This window comes from Solenopsis invicta, chromosome 4 (genome assembly GCF_016802725.1).
Source record: "Solenopsis invicta isolate M01_SB chromosome 4, UNIL_Sinv_3.0, whole genome shotgun sequence".
Lineage (NCBI taxonomy): Eukaryota > Metazoa > Arthropoda > Insecta > Hymenoptera > Formicidae > Solenopsis > Solenopsis invicta.
The window spans coordinates 18048800-18067873 of NC_052667.1; the positions used below are offsets into that span (position 1 = coordinate 18048800).

At 36.3% G+C, this 19074-nt stretch overlaps 1 protein-coding gene across 10 annotated transcripts in view; it reads left to right on the forward strand.

Annotated features, from left to right (window-relative positions):
- The window catches only part of LOC105204129 (solute carrier family 26 member 6), a 97552-nt gene that overhangs the window by 64565 nt on the left and 13913 nt on the right, over window positions 1–19074 (forward strand). For all 10 annotated transcript variants that reach the window (XM_026140349.2, XM_039448569.1, XM_039448571.1 and 7 more), the window contains one exon: window positions 18825–18987. In XM_026140349.2, coding sequence (XP_025996134.1) covers window positions 18825–18987 — 163 coding nt within the window. The remainder of the gene's footprint in view (window positions 1–18824; window positions 18988–19074) is intronic.

Here is a 19074-nt window from a genome sequence, read left to right on the forward strand (position 1 = left end):
GAGTTTATTGGTCTTTACGTTAATCATGAAATGTAAATATGTAGAAAGATAGCGACTTCTCAGTTTAGAAAATTTTTCGAAGGACAGAATCGATAATGCTGGGTGTACATATAGAATATAAATCTTATTTGTCAAATATTCTTCATAAAATATATGAATCTTCATACATTTATGCATACCTTATCTCATCTAAGATAATTAAGTTGCGACTTAAAGGTCTCGCAGTTTCCGTGGGTTCTTCCTATACTGCCATATTGAATGTGTTTCTTCTCGAAGCATTATTTTCTATTGATTCGCTGATTGCTGGTAAATTATTTTCTATTGATTCGCTGACTGGTGGATTTTCGGAAACTTGTATACTTTTTCCAGTACGATTACTGAAGATTATTGGAACATTGATTGGCGTTTCATTAGATTGGCTACTTAAGACCACTGGACTGTAGGCTAGTGTTTCATAAGACTGAGATTGCACGTAGCTCGTTGTTGATGTTGCGATCACTGGCAAAACAGTTCCTAGCTGAGCTTGCATGAAAGAATTTCCACTTGGACAAAATGGTCTTTCCGTATAATTTCTTCTATTATCTGTATACAGCGCATATACTAAACTAGATAAATTATTTGAATTGTTTACTGATGTAGATGGGACAGCATTTGGTTGAAACGTTTGTAGAAGAGTGTAATGAAATCGTTTTTTGTCCACTTTAACATTTGACAGAGCTAAAGTTGTATGCTTTTCGCAAGCGGAACGAACACCAGATTTGGAAGAACCTTGTGCTTTATCTAAACCCGACGATTCTGTTTCGGAAGAACAGGATTCAAAATTTTCCGAGTCCCTCACTGTGTCGTTAGCTTACATTTTTTTTTATATTGACGATATCATGGCTTAGCATCTGTTCCACAGACTGTACATCACATTTTTTAAATCTTTTATATTTGTCAGAGTTTCTTGAGTTGCGTTTGTACCGCCTGAGCGGTTTTATAGGTCGCTTTGGACGCTGTGTACTACTGAAATAACAATTTTATTACAATAATATTTTAGTTGCATTGTATATGTACATAAATAATATAAAAAAAATATAATAATTTAATTATCAATAAAGTTTGTAATAAGACTTCATGGTTTACGTCACTGATTTTACGTAAACGAAATGAGTACATGCAATTATGAAATATTCCAATTTTTAGCATTACCCGGGAAACAATTTTTTATATATGATTATACATAATTATATTAGGAGTACAAATTGAAAACCGCCGTTTTCCAGTAAATAGCGCCAGCGGTAAATGCTGGCGCCAAACGTTAGATCAAAAATTTTTAATGTTGGGCATCTGGCAACAATTCCTTATCATTGCAGTTGTGAATTTTTATCGGCGTTATATATTTTTTTGTGATCGAAAATGTCGAAATTTGTGCCCAATAAGCGTCATTGCGGGAAGTTTTGCTTTTTGCCTTCAATTCGAAAAAATCTGCGGCTGAGGCGCGTCGAAAGATTGTAAAAACTTATGGTGAGGCTTCCATTAGTGAAAGAACGTGTCGAGAATGGTTCCAACGCTTCAAAAGTGGTGATTTCGGCGTAGAAGACAAGGAGCGTCCCGGACAGATGAAAAAGTTTGAAGACGCACAATTGGAAACATTACTGAATGAAGATTCATCTCAAACGCAACAGGAGCTTGCAGATTCATTGGGCGTGACTCAACAAGCTATTTCACATCGTTTGAAAACCATGGGAATGATCCAAAAGCATGGACACTGGGTGCCATACGAATTAAAGCCGAGAGACGTCGAACGGCGTTTTTTCGCGTGCGAACAGCTGCTCCAACGGCAAAAACGGAAGGGTTTTCTGCATCGTATTGTAACCGGCGATGAAAAGTGGATCCATTATGATAATCCAAAGCGAAAAAAATCGTGGGGCTACCGCGGCCATGCATCAACATCGACGGCCAAGCCAAACATCCATGGCTCGAAGCTCATGCTGTGTATTTGGTGAGACCAGCTCGGCGTGATTTATTATGAGCTGTTGCAACCGGGTGAAACCATCACAGGAGCTCGCTACCGAACACAACTAATGCGTTTGAGCCGAGCATTGCAGGAAAAACGGCCACAATACGAGCAAAGACACGAAAAAGTGATGTTGCTGCACGACAACGCTCGGCCACATGTTGCTCAGGTCGTTAAAACCTATCTGGAAACATTGAAATGGGACGTCTTACCTTATCCGCCGTATTCTCCTGATATCGCCCCTTCAGATTCCCACTTGTTCCGATCAATGGCGCATGGCCTGGCTGAGCAGCACTTCCATTATTACAAAGAGGCCAAAAACTGGGTCGATTCGTGGATCGCCGCAAAAGACGAGCAGTTTTTTCGACGCGGGATTTGTATGCTGCCCGAAAGGTGGGAGAAAGTAGTGGCCAGCGATGGACAATACTTTCAAGAATAAGTATGTAACCATTTTTCAACAATCAATCCTCAAATTTTGATAAAAAACAGCGGTTTTCAATTTGTACTCCTAATATATAAATCAAATATGCCCATATATATTTATATACAGGGTGTCCCAGACCAATGTATAAAGATTATCACGATGAGGTAGAAGGGATCGAGATAAATGAAAAAGTCTAATACCATTTTGCGATATTTGCAATAGTTTTTGAGTAATAAAATATTAAGGTCAGCCGAATAAGAGCGCGCGGAGAGACAAGCGGTCGCTCGTCTGAGCCGTAAGACCGCCCACTACGGCCCGATTGTAGGCGACGGTATGTGGCGTGCGGCGAGGGAAAGGAAAGCTTGGCACCGTACCGCGTCGAACTGGGCGGTCTTACGGCTCAGGCGACCAACCGTTTGCCTCTCCGCGCGCTCTTATTCGGCTGACTTTAATATTTTATAACACGAAAATTATTGCAAATATCGCAAACTGTTATTAGACTTTTTGATTTATCTCGATCCCTTCTACCTCATCGTAGTAATCTTTATACATTGGTCTGGGACACCCTGTATCCTTTCCCTCGCCGCGCGACACTGTATACAGGGTGTCCCAGACCAATGTATAAAGATTAGTACGATGAGGTAGAAGGGATCGAGATAAATCAAAATGTCTAATAACAGTTTGCGATATTTGCAATAATTTTCGTGTAATAAAATATTAAAGTCAGCCGAATAAGAGCGCGCGGAGAGGCAAATAGTTGGTCGCCTGAGCCGTAAGACCGCCCGGCTCGACACGGTGCGATGCCAAGCTATCCTTTCCCTCGCCGCGCGCCACTTACCGTCGCCTACAATCGGGCCACAGTGGGCGGTCCTACGGCTCAGACGAGCGACCGCTTGTCTCTCCGCGCGCTCTTATTCGGCTGAGCTTAATATTTTATTACTCAAAAATTATTGCAAATATCGTAAAATGGTATTAGACTTTTTCATTTATCTCGATCCCTTCTACCTCACCGTGATAATCTTTATACATTGGTCTGGGACACCCTGTATACAAATATATATATGTATATACAGGGTGTCAGGTAACTACCGCCCGTAGTTTCGTGGATTGATAGATCAAGTAAAACTGAGCAGAAAAGTCCTTTATCATTTTTTAATATTGCCATAGTTAAAAAAAAAAAATTAATGAAGTCTGCGAATAAGCGCGTATCACCGCGCGCAAGGACCGCCCGCCGGTCGCCGAGACGTAGGCAGCCGCGGCTGTAGGCGCGGTGAGGAGGGAAAAGCAGCAGTAGCTACGCCCTCGAGTTACTGCTGCTTTTATATATACATACGAATTATATATATTTATATGTAATTATATATGATTATATGTATAATAAAATATGTCCATACGTATTAAAATAGATATAATTAAACGTATTTTTTATATATTATAATTACATATAATTATGCATCCTTTATATATAAATACATATTATATAATTATATATAAACAAATTTTTTCTCGGGTACATTCGTAAACCAATTCTTTTGCACAATTTATAAACTTATTTTGTAATATATCAAAGATGCAAATAAATGTTTATGTATGTTAAACATTTCTTGAAATTAAAATTTCCATAGAAAGCAATATTAGCAAATTTCTAAGTGGCATAAATGTAAAGAATGCAAATTTAGTTTAGTAAAAATATATGAACAACTTCGCAGAAAGCGATCATGTTAAAGTAACAAACTGCGTATTTATACTAGACTAGTAAGGAACCAAATAAGACCTTATTGAAATAACAAACGAACCTTAATTCCCATAAATGTTTCAGCGATTACATCGTGTCCGTTTTGAAGAAAAACGTTGAAGTAAATGCCACGCTTATTTATAATAATAATTACAATAATAATATAAATAACAAAATAATATAAATAACGAGTAATATAACGAATGTAGTATCGACCACAATCATAAAAGTGTGGCAATAATATGTTCTTGTGCCGATGTCTCATTTACCTCATCTTCACTTATATCCGAATTTGTAGAAGAAATTCCATTTTCCAAAGGCATTTTAAAACATTTTGCTTTGACATTTTCGAGGGAAACTGTGATGCATGTATCAGAAAGTTCGGAGCATTTAAATATACCAATTGACGAAGACCTTATACCAATATCATAAAATTCACAAACAGAACTAAATACTTTTACTACAAGATAATGGTCTTTGCCATTTGATAGAATGTTCACGACATTGCACACTCTTGAATCATGTAAAATACAATAATTGTTACGTTGAGACTGGTCAAGAAAGAATTCAGGAGTTTTCATGCTTTTATATTGTTGGTAATTCATCAAGGGAATACTATCCGAAGGAAGCGGGCCGTCTTGGTGCTTGCTCGATATTTTAATGTTAATGGCCTAGTTTACATCGTGCACTTGATACGCGTATTAAGCATTATATTCGTATCAAATTCGTACTAAATTTTTAGTACTCACGATGTAAACGATGCCGGATCAAATTGGTACGAACGTATCAAGCAAGAGTATCGTACCAAACTGATACGCGTACCAAATGATACAAATGACGATGTAAACACTGAAACATATTTTGTAGCGGATTAGGCCTATTAAATATAACCTTAATTGATCGGTCTTATGATAAGTAATCTTATTTGGTTTCTCTGAAACGATAACATATTAAAAAATGTCGTGTAAGAAACGTTAGTACGTTTGATGTAAACGAGCCTGTATTAAAGCATTGGTGCGCACCAATCTTAATACGAGTACCAAAGTTTTAACGATGTAAACTAGGTCAATGTCATTAATCGGAATGTTTCGTCGTGATATATTATCTTCTTCTGCTCGTCTTAATGCGATTTGTTGCAATTGAAGATGAGGTTTTCTACATAATTTTCGGAAATACATCATATTATTTTCATAAGGAAACGCCGAATGTGAATTCAAAGGACCAAATCGGCTAACATTTTGAATAAGATGTAACAGACCATGAATGTTATACGACATAAACGTGGGGTCATATATCAAAACACATCTTTCAACAAATTTTTCAATTGCCAGCTTCGCAAATTTTAATTGATGACTTGAAACAGATGCGGATACAAGAATTTTCAATGCTGCGTGTAAAAGTAAAAAGTGGACGTAAGCAGATTGTTTAAAAATATCTTTCAGTATTACGACACCCGTATACAAAAGAATTTGACGATATTCAGTTGCTTTAAATTTATAATGTTCCTGAATAGATGTGGGGCGTCGTGCAAATTCACGAGGGCAATATGCTGTAATTATTTGTAATCTTTTTGTTAATAACGACAGTTGGCGAGCTGAAAACTTTGTTTTTTTGTGTATTTTCCAGTTACCCAAGTAGTAAGTAACTTCTTCATTACACCTAAACATACGAGATGCATATAATCAAAAGTAACGTCCGATACGAGACCAAGTGGCAAACGTGCTAGTGGGCTATATCTATTCTTATAGTGATCCTCATCAGTACAATTAGCATATTCATCATTAGCTCTACGAACATGATCAATGCCGGGAAAAATCATAAATTTGTCATATCGCGAACCTGTTACTTTACATTTTGAGCATGGGACAGAAGACATATGACTCTTATGATTAAAAATAAATGCTCTCGCTGGGTGTTTCAGCAATGAAGCATCTCAAACGAATGGGTATTTTCTTGTTCTGAAATTTCACTCCACCACTTTGTGTTACATCGTTGAAATCATTGACAAAAGTATCAAAAAACTGATCAGCGCTGTGGGGTTTTGACGGTCCTTTATAAAGGCCAATTACTTCCGGCATACTTCTAGGTATGTTGGCAATTCGGCATGGGCCAAATTTGACTTTCCATGTGTACCTAGTTGCGCACCATCGGTGTTGATGTCAATTTCTAGTATAGTAGGTACTAATTGTGGATGAGTAAGTGTCAGTGTTCATAACCAAGCTTCTTCAACACTAATGTGCAGATATACACCGGGGCTTACTTTTATCAATAAATTGGATAAAACACGTGGGGTACATAATAATGTTTTTATATCTTTCGGTAAATAAAATAAACATTCGTGCATTCTAATAACACTGAGAATACGATTTCCCTGAACATGATTAACGTCAATAAGTGCTTTTGCTAATTTATTCTGATATTTTTTTTTACTGTCTACAATGAAATTGATAGATCTGGGACAGTATTATCAATAGAATCAGAATTTTCTATCATTACAGATTCGTATTCTTTCGTGATAGAATTAATGGAAGAAGCATCTTGGAAATTATCCTGTTGGAAAATGGAATCCGTATTAATATTCTGTAGTAAGCATGGATGTGATGATTGAATTAATGATGTGATTCCCTGAACTATTATATTCGTGTGCGTAACATTTTTATTAGTTAACGTTTTTCTTGCGTTCTTCAAAGACATTAAAACTTTTCTTGCATGTCGCTTGGACTAATGATGCGGAAGCTTGTGAGCTCTGTGTTATAATAGGCTTTCTTTTGTTGTTCATCGATTTTTACTGTGTCGTATAAAGATATTTATTGGGTGAATTAAATTTATTTGAAAAAGTTAGGAATTAAATTTATAAAACAAAACAGTACAGTGAAATATGGAAATTCTTCCTTCAATTACCTGTTTACTCTATCTTCCTGCCTCTTTAGTTCATACCTTTTTATTTTTCTAATTCTTCCTAATACACTACAACACTCATACTCACTTTATCTCCATGTCCACATCCGCACGCCATCGCACCACCTAATTAAGTCCTAGTAGTTATTACATATGCAGTAGTCTTTCTAGTGATACCCAACAGGCGAGTAATATTCCGTTGCTAGTAATTATTATAGAAGCAATAACTCTGATAGCCAAATGACTGTAATCAGATGACATTTTGCTGTCACTTATTCCACATTCAATTTCATCAAACTAGAACCAAGGTGTTTCTACAAACTGTTTATTGTTCTGACGTCATTAAAGTCTTCATTTAAATTCAGTAAATTGTTATCATGCGTACACTACATTCAACTGATGTGTTTGATATCAAAATGTCAGCAAGTCATCATCATATATGATATCTACACGTGAAACTTTGTTGTCGGCAATTTGATTACTACCCTAGTAGTAATTTTCTGCAGGACTACAGTAAATCTTGCAGTAGATTCTTGAAAGATTCTGCCAGCAGGACGTTATGATCTGCTTTCTCATTATGCTCAATTTTTTTTTAAAATTCTGCAGTCAAATTCTTGCAAGAAATTTGTATATATCTGCTACAATATTTGCAAAATTCTTTCACCAGAATATTAATACAGTCTCAAGATGCTTTCCTGCCGAAAATGTGCAATTAAAACCGATTAAAAAAAAAAAAAGAATCCGAATCGTTCGGGATTTCTGCACCAAAAATATAAAATTTTATGTGGAACAGCGTTTCATACACACGTCATGTTTTAAAAGAAAGAGAGCGAGTATTCGCCTCGATGTTACAACATGTAGCTCTTAAAGGCTCACTGAAGTATGAACCGTAGTATGAATTGAGGAGTCGGCTGCGGTGGCGCCTAGATATAACGCCTGTGGTCGCACTTGACTCACGAGAAATCCCTCGCGGCGTGGCCGTCTAGCGGTGGCTCCAGCACTCACTTGTTCGCGTGAGGTCTTACACACGGCGAGATCGAATATTGTCATGTCACCAAATTGTCGATAATAAGCTGCAATTTAGAATCTTTAACAATATTCATCAAATATTTTACTTTTTGTATTAAATTTTTAATATCATACGTGCTATTATTTTGTTAAATAATATATTGCTGTCATTATGACATATACGAATGCAAGCTCATGACGAGCCGACAGTTTGCTGTCAACATGATAATTTACTATTAATAAACGTTTGCTCTTAACATTTCATTAACTGATGTTGTGTTTTTGCTCTCCTGTTGCTGACTCAGTTTTACGTTAAATTCTGTAACCAGCAAATTGCCTGCAAATTCATAACAATACATGCAATGCATTAATTTGCCCGATGCGTTGAATCTAGCTTGGTTATCTGGGAATATTCGCCTTGATAATTACAGAGCCACCAGTAATAATCATATAACCGCGTGTAATAATCATATGGCCGGCAATAGTTCTTTTTTGTAAGGGACGTGTTTTACAAGAATATTTAATATTATGTAAGTTTATAGGAAAACATAATTGATTCACATTACTAAAAATTTTAGCGTTCATGTGTTAACTTTGACGCGTACCAAGCAAATTGTAGCATATTTTTAAATTTCGGTGCAGATAATAACGATTGAAGGTATTAACGATTGAATTTTGATTGCATCATACCGCGTATTCAATTCTGTTCTTCTCTGTCAACAATAATATCAGGATAATTTTGTATTCGCTTATTGATAATTAATGATATATTTATTCTATTTCCTTTTTCTTCTTATTCATCTCCTATATTTCTTCCTCCATTCTTTATGCTTTATAACTTCAATCTCCAACGGCCGGTGATCTAAGTTCCCTCCGTCTTCTTCTTTATATACCAAGCCGCCCAGGATCCTTAATTAACAGTTATTTATACATTCGTTCATATCTTTACATTTTCCATTTCCATTATGTTTACTTTCACAATCTCTATGGGCGGATCCCGATAGCACACTGGACCAATAGCACACCACCACTCACAGTGGCCGATGCGTAGAGTTTTTCCGTTGCTTGGTTTAGATAAGTTAAGATGATTGGTTGGTGGGCTATTGCACCGTGCGTTATCGGATCTCGTCCAATTTCTATATCTGTACCTATATCTATACCTGATCCTTTTCCTATCTTATATCCTAAAATACATTTTCCTTTGATACTTCTTTCCTATACTATCACTCTTTTCACCGTCTCCGTACCTCTGTACATTCCTTCCAATCTTCTTTCATTTATTCTTTCATTTACAATATGTGCTTTTTTCTCCGTTCTGCCAGATTCCTTGCATTACCTGTCACATTATCCTTCTTGTAGCTGTTTCTGTCTTTGTTTCTACCGATTTATTCTTCTAACATTTCTCCTAACATTCTTTCTATTTGCATACCATCACCCTCTTCGTTTTTCTTACCTTCTGTAACGTGTGGGTTTTTATTAATGAACCACGTGTTGTCTGTTACTCACTATCAGTCTTTATTCACCTTCGTCTCTACACGGCTCTGCTTGCTCGCCATCTTCCTTCTTCTTGCCCCCTCCTCTACCATACCTCAAGCCGCACTTCTATGAGCCTTCTATTACTACTACAACATCTTCCTTCTTTTACACAAACAATATTTTCAGCTTAATAACTAATATAATAACTAAGAACCTTCAATATTACAAACATAATCTTGCAAATGCGACGATTTATTAACTATACGTCCTGATCTTGTTGTTATTTGTTTCGCTTTATCATTATCCCTACTTTCAATCTCACGCTCTCCTTCCTCCTCAACCTTAGACCCTTCCTCACCAGCTACCTGACTTTCTGTCTCCGACTCTCCTAAGTAAACATTAGCCTGTGCTTCAAATTTGTTTCCTACCGATAATGCTTTTCTATTTCTGCTTATTATTTGCCCCTGTTCCGTTTTGATTTTGTATGATCTTGGATTCTCATGTAACGCAACTACAATTCCGCTTTTATGTGGTAGCTGTCTGTTTTCATTATGAACCTTAACTACATCCCCCACTTTCAATTCCTTTAAATTCCTAGCAGTTCTGTCATAATATTGTTTTTGTCGTTCTTGTCGTTTCTTTAATACTTCCTTAAAGCTATCTCTTTCAATTTTTCTTTTATCTTCAAACGTGGGCAATATGCCTCGTACTTGTCGCCCATACAATAGTTCGGCCGGCGTAACACCATCACTATCAATTGGCGTATTTCTATAATGTAATAAAGTTAACTCTTTATCCTTTCCTTCTTTAAAAATTTTCATGAACACTTTTTTAATTGTTTGAATGTATCTTTCCGCCAATCCATTGGATTGGTGGTGCTTCGGCGTTACTTTGATGTGCTGAAAACTCCAATAGTTTGCAAATTTTTCAAATTTATAATTTGTAAATTGTGTTCCGGCATCTGAATAAAGAATTTTTGGTACTCCATGTCTTGACAAAATTCTTTTCATTGCTCCTATTGTAGATTCAGCCATTAAATCACTAAGTTCTTCAACTTCTACATATTTGCTAAACATATCTACCACAATTAAATATTGTTTTCCATGTAAAAAAAATATATCTGTAGCTAATATTTCCCACGGTTCATTTGGTAATTCCCTTTGAATCAATGGTTCCTTTGTGTTCGCACGCTGGTAACTTTTACAAATATCGCAATTATTAATTACATCTTCTATTTGCTTTGACATTCCCGGCCAAAATATACTTTTTCTCGCTAGCGCTTTACATTTCTCCATTCCTTGATGAGTATAATGCACTTTTTTAACCATCTCAGATCTAGAACATTGCGGTATTATTACACATGTATTTTTTAATACTAACCCTTTATTTTCACTTAACTCATTCTTAAACGAAAAGAACAGCTTAGCACCCTCACTGACTTCTGACTTACTTTCAGGCCAGCCTTCTCGAATATATCTAATTGCTTCCTGCAACTGTGCATCTACTTTAGTCTTTTTTCTTATATCTTCTAATCTTATATCTGTAATATTAACACTCGTTTCTATCATTGCTACAAAAGCCTCAATTATTTTTTCATCTTCTAACGTTGTTTCTTTCAAATACATTCTACTCAAGTGATCCGCTATTATTATTTCTTTTCCTGCAATATGCTTTAGAACAAAATCAAAACTTTGTAATTTTATTCTTATTTTTTGTAATCTTATCGGACTCTTGTTCAATGGTTTTTTAAATATAGAGATCAACGGTTTATGATCTGTTTCCACTACAAATTTTTGCCCAAACAAATACTGACTAAATTTTTTACACCCGAATGCAATTGCTAAACATTCTTTTTCAATCTGACTATACATTTTTTCGGTTTCCGTCAACGCCCTTGACCCATACGCTATAGATCTGTTGTTTTGAAAAATTACACATCCTAAACCCTCACTAGAGGCATCGACACTTAATGTAATTGGTTTTGTCACATCAAAATATGCCAACACTGGTGGCTTACAAAGTTTTTGTTTTAAATTATCAAACGCTTTTTGCTGAGATTCACTCCAAGTGAATTGAACATCTTTTTTTGTTAATTGTCTTAGACTTGACGTTATTTGCGCAAAATTTGGTATAAATTTAGCTACATAATTCACTGTTCCCAGAAAAGTCAACAATTCTTTTTTATTTTCAGGTACTCTTATTTCTTTAATTGCTTTCACTTTGGTTTGATCCACTTCTATTCCTTCACCTGTTAAATCATGTCCTAAATATTTAACTCGCGTAACACCAAATTGACATTTTTTTTTTATTAAATTTTACCCCATACTCTTGTGCGCGTTTCATTACTTTTTCCGTTGTTAATTCTAATTCTTTTTTATTATTTGCAAATATCAATAGATCATCTATATAAATTGCTGCATTCTCTATCCCATCAAAGATTTGACTAAATACCCGGTGAAACACTTCTGGACTTGAGCTCAGGCCATATGGTAATCTATTAAAATGATATCGCCCAAATGGAGTATTAAATGTTGTTAATTTACTGGAATCTTTAGTTAGCTCAACTTGCCAAAACGCTTTATTAGCATCCAGTGTCGTAAAACATTTTGCTCCCTTTAGCTTAGCTGCAATTTCTTCTACCGTTGGCAATTGTAAGTGTTTTCTTTTTATACACGAATTTAAGTACTGCGGATCTAAACAGACTCTAACGGTGCCATCTGATTTTCCAACCATTACCAGTGAGTTAACAAAATCTGTTGGCTTCTCTATTTTTGAAATTATCCCTTTTTTCCATCTCTACTAGTTCTTTCTTTAATTTATTCATCATTTTAAATGGAACATGTCTACATGGCTCAATTTTCCCTACACTGCCTTCTTTCAATTCAATTTTATACTGAAAATCTTTAATTCTTCCTACCCCGTGAAAAACATCTTTATATTTATGTGTGAAATTATCGGTGTTCCTTTTGTCAATCACAGCTACACTTTCCTCCTCTGAACCTTCAACCCTTTTTATTAAATCAAATTCACAAGCAGTCTCTAGTCCTAATATTGGAGCTAATGTATCATTCGTAACTTGAAACTCTACACTTTTGATCTTATTATGAGTTTTGCACCTTAATTTTATTTTACCAAGTGTCTCAATTTTAGTTCCTGTATAATTTACTAACTTTAAATTAGATTTTTTTATCTGCTTTATACCCAATTTTCGACACACATTTTTTGAAATTACATTACATTTCGCGCCTGTGTCAATTTTAAATACTACTTTTTTATCATTATAGTCTACAAACTTCACTTGTTGTACCCATTCTTTTCTCGCATCTACCATGTCACACTTATTACCTCAATCATAACCTCCTCATCGCTCTCCGTTTCGCTCTTATTAGTATCAACAAATTTTACCTCTTTCTCTTGTTTACACATTTTATAAAAATGTCCTATCTTGCCGCATTTCTTACATATTCTGCCGTACGCTGGACAGTTTCTATATTTGTGACTGTATCCACACCGCTGACATGTTTCTTGATCTTCTTGCACTCCTTCACGCGTTGACCTTTCCTCTCCTGCTTGTCGTTTCGCCCTCTCCTTAACCACCGATGTCGCTGCAAACGGTTGTCTCTGCTTCACCGATTTCTTCTTTACCACAGAGACCTCTGCTGTAGGTTCCATCTGCTTTACCTGCTGTTCTGCTAGTTCCGCCGTCTTGCATAACTGGATCGTTTTTGTCAGAGTTAAGTCCGATTCTCTAAGAAGCCTATCTTTCAGTCTTCTGTCACTTATGCCAGCAACAATTCTATCTCTTATCAGCCGATCTCTGAGATCACCATAGTTACAATCTGCACTTAACTTTTTCAGTTCTGTTATATATGCATCATATGTTTCTCCAACTTGTTGATTCCTCGTAAAAAAAATGTGTGAGCACACACTTTCATTTTTTACTGGCACAAAATACTCCTCAAACTTATTTATCACCACGCTGTAATTCTTTTGCTGTTCACTCGTCAAATTGAATGTGTTATATACATCCAGGCATGCCTCTCCTATACTGTGTAACAAAATGGCCACTTGTACTTCTCCTGACATCTTATCTGTTCCCGAGGTTATACGATATATTTCAATTTTCTGCTTCCAACGTTTAAACCCTTCTGTCGTCAAATTTGACAAGTTTTCCGGGGGTTTTAATCCCGAGATCCGTGGAATACCCTCAGTGTCCGGCATGATGTCTTTTTCCTCCGCAATCGAGCAGATCCAGTATGTTGCCTATTTTTCCTTTCTTTAATTATCTATTATATTTCTTGGCCGCAGCGCCATGTAACGTGTGGGTTTTTATTAATGAACCACGTGTTGTCTGTTACTCACTATCAGTCTTTATTCACCTTCGTCTCTACACGGCTCTGCTTGCTCGCCATCTTCCTTCTTCTTGCCCCCTCCTCTACCATACCTCAAGCCGCACTTCTATGAGCCTTCTATTACTACTACAACACCTTCCTAGTTTCAGTCCGTTACCTTCCTACCTTATTACCGGTCCTCCTGGATTCTCCCGCCTCATTGTCCGCCCTAACCTATTTCTGTTCCTTCCTCCTATATCTTCCAATATCACCACAAATCCTTTTTCCCTAATTCTGCCTCCAATTACCTGTCTTCTCTAGCCCCCTACCTTTCTAGTTCATATCTCTTTATTTTCTTAATTCTTCCTACACTACAACACTTATACTCAGCCTCACTTTATATCCATGTCCACATCCGCACGCCATCACACTACCTAACCAAGTCCCAGTAGTTATTACATATGCAGTAGTTTTTCTAGTGATAATAGCGCCGCCGCTTCTACAGTCGAGACTTCTTTTCCGTCCGATTTCCGTCCACAAAAGAAGTGTCTCCTAGTGCTAGCCGGAAGTTAAGAGAGCTTAGCTTCTGCCAAGAGATCTTGGCGACTAGCCGTCCGCATCCTAGACCGACCGACTTACGGGCTCAATCTTGGGCTCCACCGGAAGATCCTGGTAGTTGGAACATCTCCGATCCACTCTTCCTACTCGGCATCGATTCACGACTGTGGAGCTCCGCGCCTCCACCAAGTGATCTTGGCGTGAGTCGATTGCCACCGCCGCACAATATCGCAGTATTAACCGCCGCGCGTCGCGACCATTCCGAATCGCGTACAGCTGTACCGCGCGCGCGACGTCTTCGGCCGTGGCCGCGGCCTTCGGCAAGGCCACGACACCGGCACGTAAACAGGGATTCCGAATTCGGAGAAACTCGACTCGGAATCCCTCGCTTGTACATAACACCGCGACTTGTAAATACCGTCCGTCCGAGCGCGATAATTCCCGTCTTCGTCCGTCCGAGCGTGCTATCTCTGTTCCGACCGTCCGCGCGTTACCCGTTCGTTAGTCCGTCCACGCGTAGCAATAAGTCATCGTCACGTCCGTCCGAGCGTCACCGTCATTTGTCCGTCCGCGCGTCGCGTCCGCCGAATTCACGCCGCCCCGTGCGCGAAAAAGTCAAGTCGTTACATACTTTTAAAATATGCGATGCTAGCAGTTAAATCTTCTTTTGAAATATCACATTTGTTATTATCTGTAAATGTTCCTTCAAAAATGAATCCACATGTACTTCTTCCATTTTTACAATGTATAAAATCACTGTGTAATGAAGAGAATAAATGGAGACTTTTTTACTGATCGATACTCGTGACTAACAAAGAGAACGCTATGTAATCCTAACGGATTTTTCCATTGTGATTTTTGCGCATGCGTTGACATGAGAACAGATACCTGGGGGTCGATCATGAAACTTTTTCCCTAAGGCGGAAACGTGAAAAATGAAAAATTTCTCCATTAACTTCAATGGTATAGATTTTTACTTTTCACGTTTCCGCCCTAGGGAAAAAGTTTCATGATCGACCCCCTGATCCAGAATCTTTTTTAACGCAGATACAAAAAATTCATTTCATTTGAGTCTCATGCTTCGAAACAATATATGTACACAAATATTTCCAATGCTTTTACGTAAATTTTCACCCACAACATTGTACAGCAATATCAGAATTGTATAATGAATAAAAATAAATAAATAAACTTGAATAAATATGCAAACTTTCTGATTATTACATTTTATTATATGTAACGAATAATATATAACGATTAATATCTTGCTAAGAATAATAAAAATTATTTATAATTGATAAATGTAGCAATTATTGAAAAAAAAATTGGCACTGCGAGGATTCGAACACCTCTTTTTACGCGGCCGCCAAGGGCAAAATAGGAGGTGCGCTTTAGTCTCCTCAGCCATCACGCTTCATGCTTTAATCTACCGCGCAATCGTACTTAACGCACCGCGCGGCGAATGCCAAACTTCATATGTAAATTTCTCGGAAACGAAGGCCCATGCACTCAAACGCTCTAGCACTTTCTATACTCTCGACCCCCCCCCCCCTTCGAATGAACTAAGGCTCATCTGATTTCATATTTCACAATTCGTAGCATCTCCTTGTTAGCCAACTCGACCACTGAGGCTGTGATGATATTTCTCGCAATAATTGGATATGAGTTAGAACGCATTTGATGGCTGCGTGATTTAAAGTAGAAAGATATTCGACCGTTTATGTAACATACAAATTTAAATAAGAACGACCATGGAGGTCGTAACTGCAGTGAATACAAAAGCACCAATATCCAGCTACAACCGTGGAAGGCGTTCTTGTTTAGATTTGTATGTTACATGAACGATCGAATATCTTTCTACTTTAAATGTATTTATATTTTTCAATTTTCATATTGCAATATTTTATATTTTATAAACAAATAAACACGGCGACTGGGGGTAAAATGACGAAAATTGTGCATAAGTAAGGTAATGCATTTGTGCATTAGTTTTTCGATTTTAACAGCATTCTGATTATATATAACGCAATTTTAATTGCAATATGTATTGTAATGTATATCATAATTTTAATAATTTTACATAAAATAGGAAAGGCTCTGAAGAAATAAATCAATATTATGAATAAATGCCGTAAGAGCCAACACAAGATGTTTGGGTGAGAATTAATTTAATTTAATTGACAAGCAATTATTGAACAATTAGACGTTTTGATCCTCGGTTTAGTTCATCCTTTTTAATAATTTTATTTTTGCAGATTACAATTACAAATAAGATAAATATTTTTGTTTTATTTACGTTTTTCTTTAACTATGTTGTAATATCAAAATAGTATAAAATTATTATATTACAATAAATCTTTTTTATTCATAAGAGTACATTTTTAATTTTATTTGACTGTTTTTCACCTTATTTGGAATTACAAATCATTTTACCCGCATATGGGGGCAAGATGACGAAATTGACGTGTCTTAAAATAATTTAAATTTAAAAAAATTTTAGTTTATTTCACAATTTCTAACTTTTACTGATGATAAACAAGGTTTTAGTGAACCTTAAAAGAATAGATAGTTATTTTTACATTATTACAGAAATAAACAAAAATTGATAAACCTTAAGGTCGTCATCTTACCGTCCTCTCCCCTACACAATTTATGTATTAATAATAATTTGATAAAATAAGAATAAGAAACATACGTAATTCATTATTAAATTAAATTTTTATATCCATTATATTATCTTTTATACATTTTTTATTTCATCTTTAATTTATCAATAAGATTATTTGATATTTTATTCCCTGCGCTTTTATTTTTTTCTTACTTTCAAATTTTTAAGAGTTTATAAAAACAAAATTTTATGAATAATAAATAAGATAACGTTTTGAAGTTATACATTTATATTGCGCGCGTCTTCCTCATGTATTAACTGTATTCCGAAATTCACTGTAAGTACTGAAAATCTATAGTTTACGTTACGTATACTATAGCTTTTTAGTACTAGTAGTGAATTTCGGAACGCAGTTATTATTGCCAAGTTTCTTTAAAGTACTTAGCAACAAAAATGACATTTTCTCTAAAGGTATTGGAGATAATTTTTTTTATAAATTACCTGGTGACTTACTTATATTTTATAATTTATAATTTATAATTTATGTATTCGTCGAAAAATTTATAGCGATTTCGGCTGAAGCGCACCGGTGTGCCACCGTACTGGTGGCACACAAACTGGCTCCAACTATTTTCTCAGGTCCACTTTGTGTACATTCAATATGCACTTGTGAGGTGTATCGAGCAAAGACGAACACGCGGCACCATTAAGGGACTGAATTATTTGACTAGCCAAATACAAAAGTTGCACCGACACCTGAAATGTGCAACTGGTGTGCCTCAGCCGAAATCGCTATTAGTTTATACAAAGAAAGCATGTTTTCGCGACATTCTGAAACAGTTGGTAACATGGCCGTAAATGAGCAATCTTTGGAGTGGGGAATATTGCCGTCCGTGGACGGCAAAATCAATATTCTCGTACGGTTCGCATACGCAATTGTGCTTTTGTCAAGAAATTGTGAACGTTTCATGGCGCATGCGCTGAGTGTAGGGTCAAAGGGCGAAGGTAGTATACTGATCTCTTATAACCTATAACCGGGACAGGCAATGACAAGAAAACGCGCTTATTCTCCCTCGAATGCCGTAAAAAACGTACTTTCTTTGCATAAAATACCGTATGCAACATGGGGTCGAGCGCGTTCTCGACTTCGGACGCTGTTTTCAGCACTCGGCTGCGCTATGCGCGTGAAGCGTGCGTAGCTGCGTGTTTTAGACCGGTTCTACAATGCGTCGTATGTCGGTGTCGGATGTCGGGCACATGCATATTGTATTGTCGGTTAGTCGGCAGTCGCCTTTGAAATGAATGAACATTTCCCATCTTTTACGACATGACATCCGACAGCGACACACGACGCATTGTAAAACCGGTCTTACTGAAAACATCGTCTTCAGTTGAGAACAGCAAAACTCGGCTCCATGTTGCATAATGTACTATTATAATACTTATAATGTTTTTTATTTTATTCTTGTTAGTACAAGATAGTGTAATAAACAAATGATCAATGTGTATACTGTTATTATAAGAGTATTACGAATATTTCATAATAATTTTCTTAAAAACAATTCTTTAAATGACTTTAAATTTTACATAGAGAAATAAAATACATTAATAAGCAAATCTTAGCGAAATGTTATAGTAATGGTGTTATCTTCAAAACTCTATCATACATCTTTACGTGTCAAGTTCATCGAAATTTTATCAAAATTTCGTTAAAATTTTTTTATTAAAATTTACTTGAAAATTTAGTTATGTTACTAAAATATTATATTTTTGTGTTTCTTACATAGATTGCCTAAGCCAGAACTACCAAATGTTAAATTATTACCGTTAGTATTGGTCGACAGTATTGCGATAACCATGGTTTCGTATACTATCACTATATCAATGGCGTTGATATTTGCGCAGAAGCTTAGCTATGAGATAGAATCGAATCAGGAACTTCTGGCAATGGTGAGACATTTTGTTTGTTTTCTGTTCCTGAACTCCCTGAATTAGTGTGCACTTAAAATGAAATGGATATATATTTGAAAGTTAGTG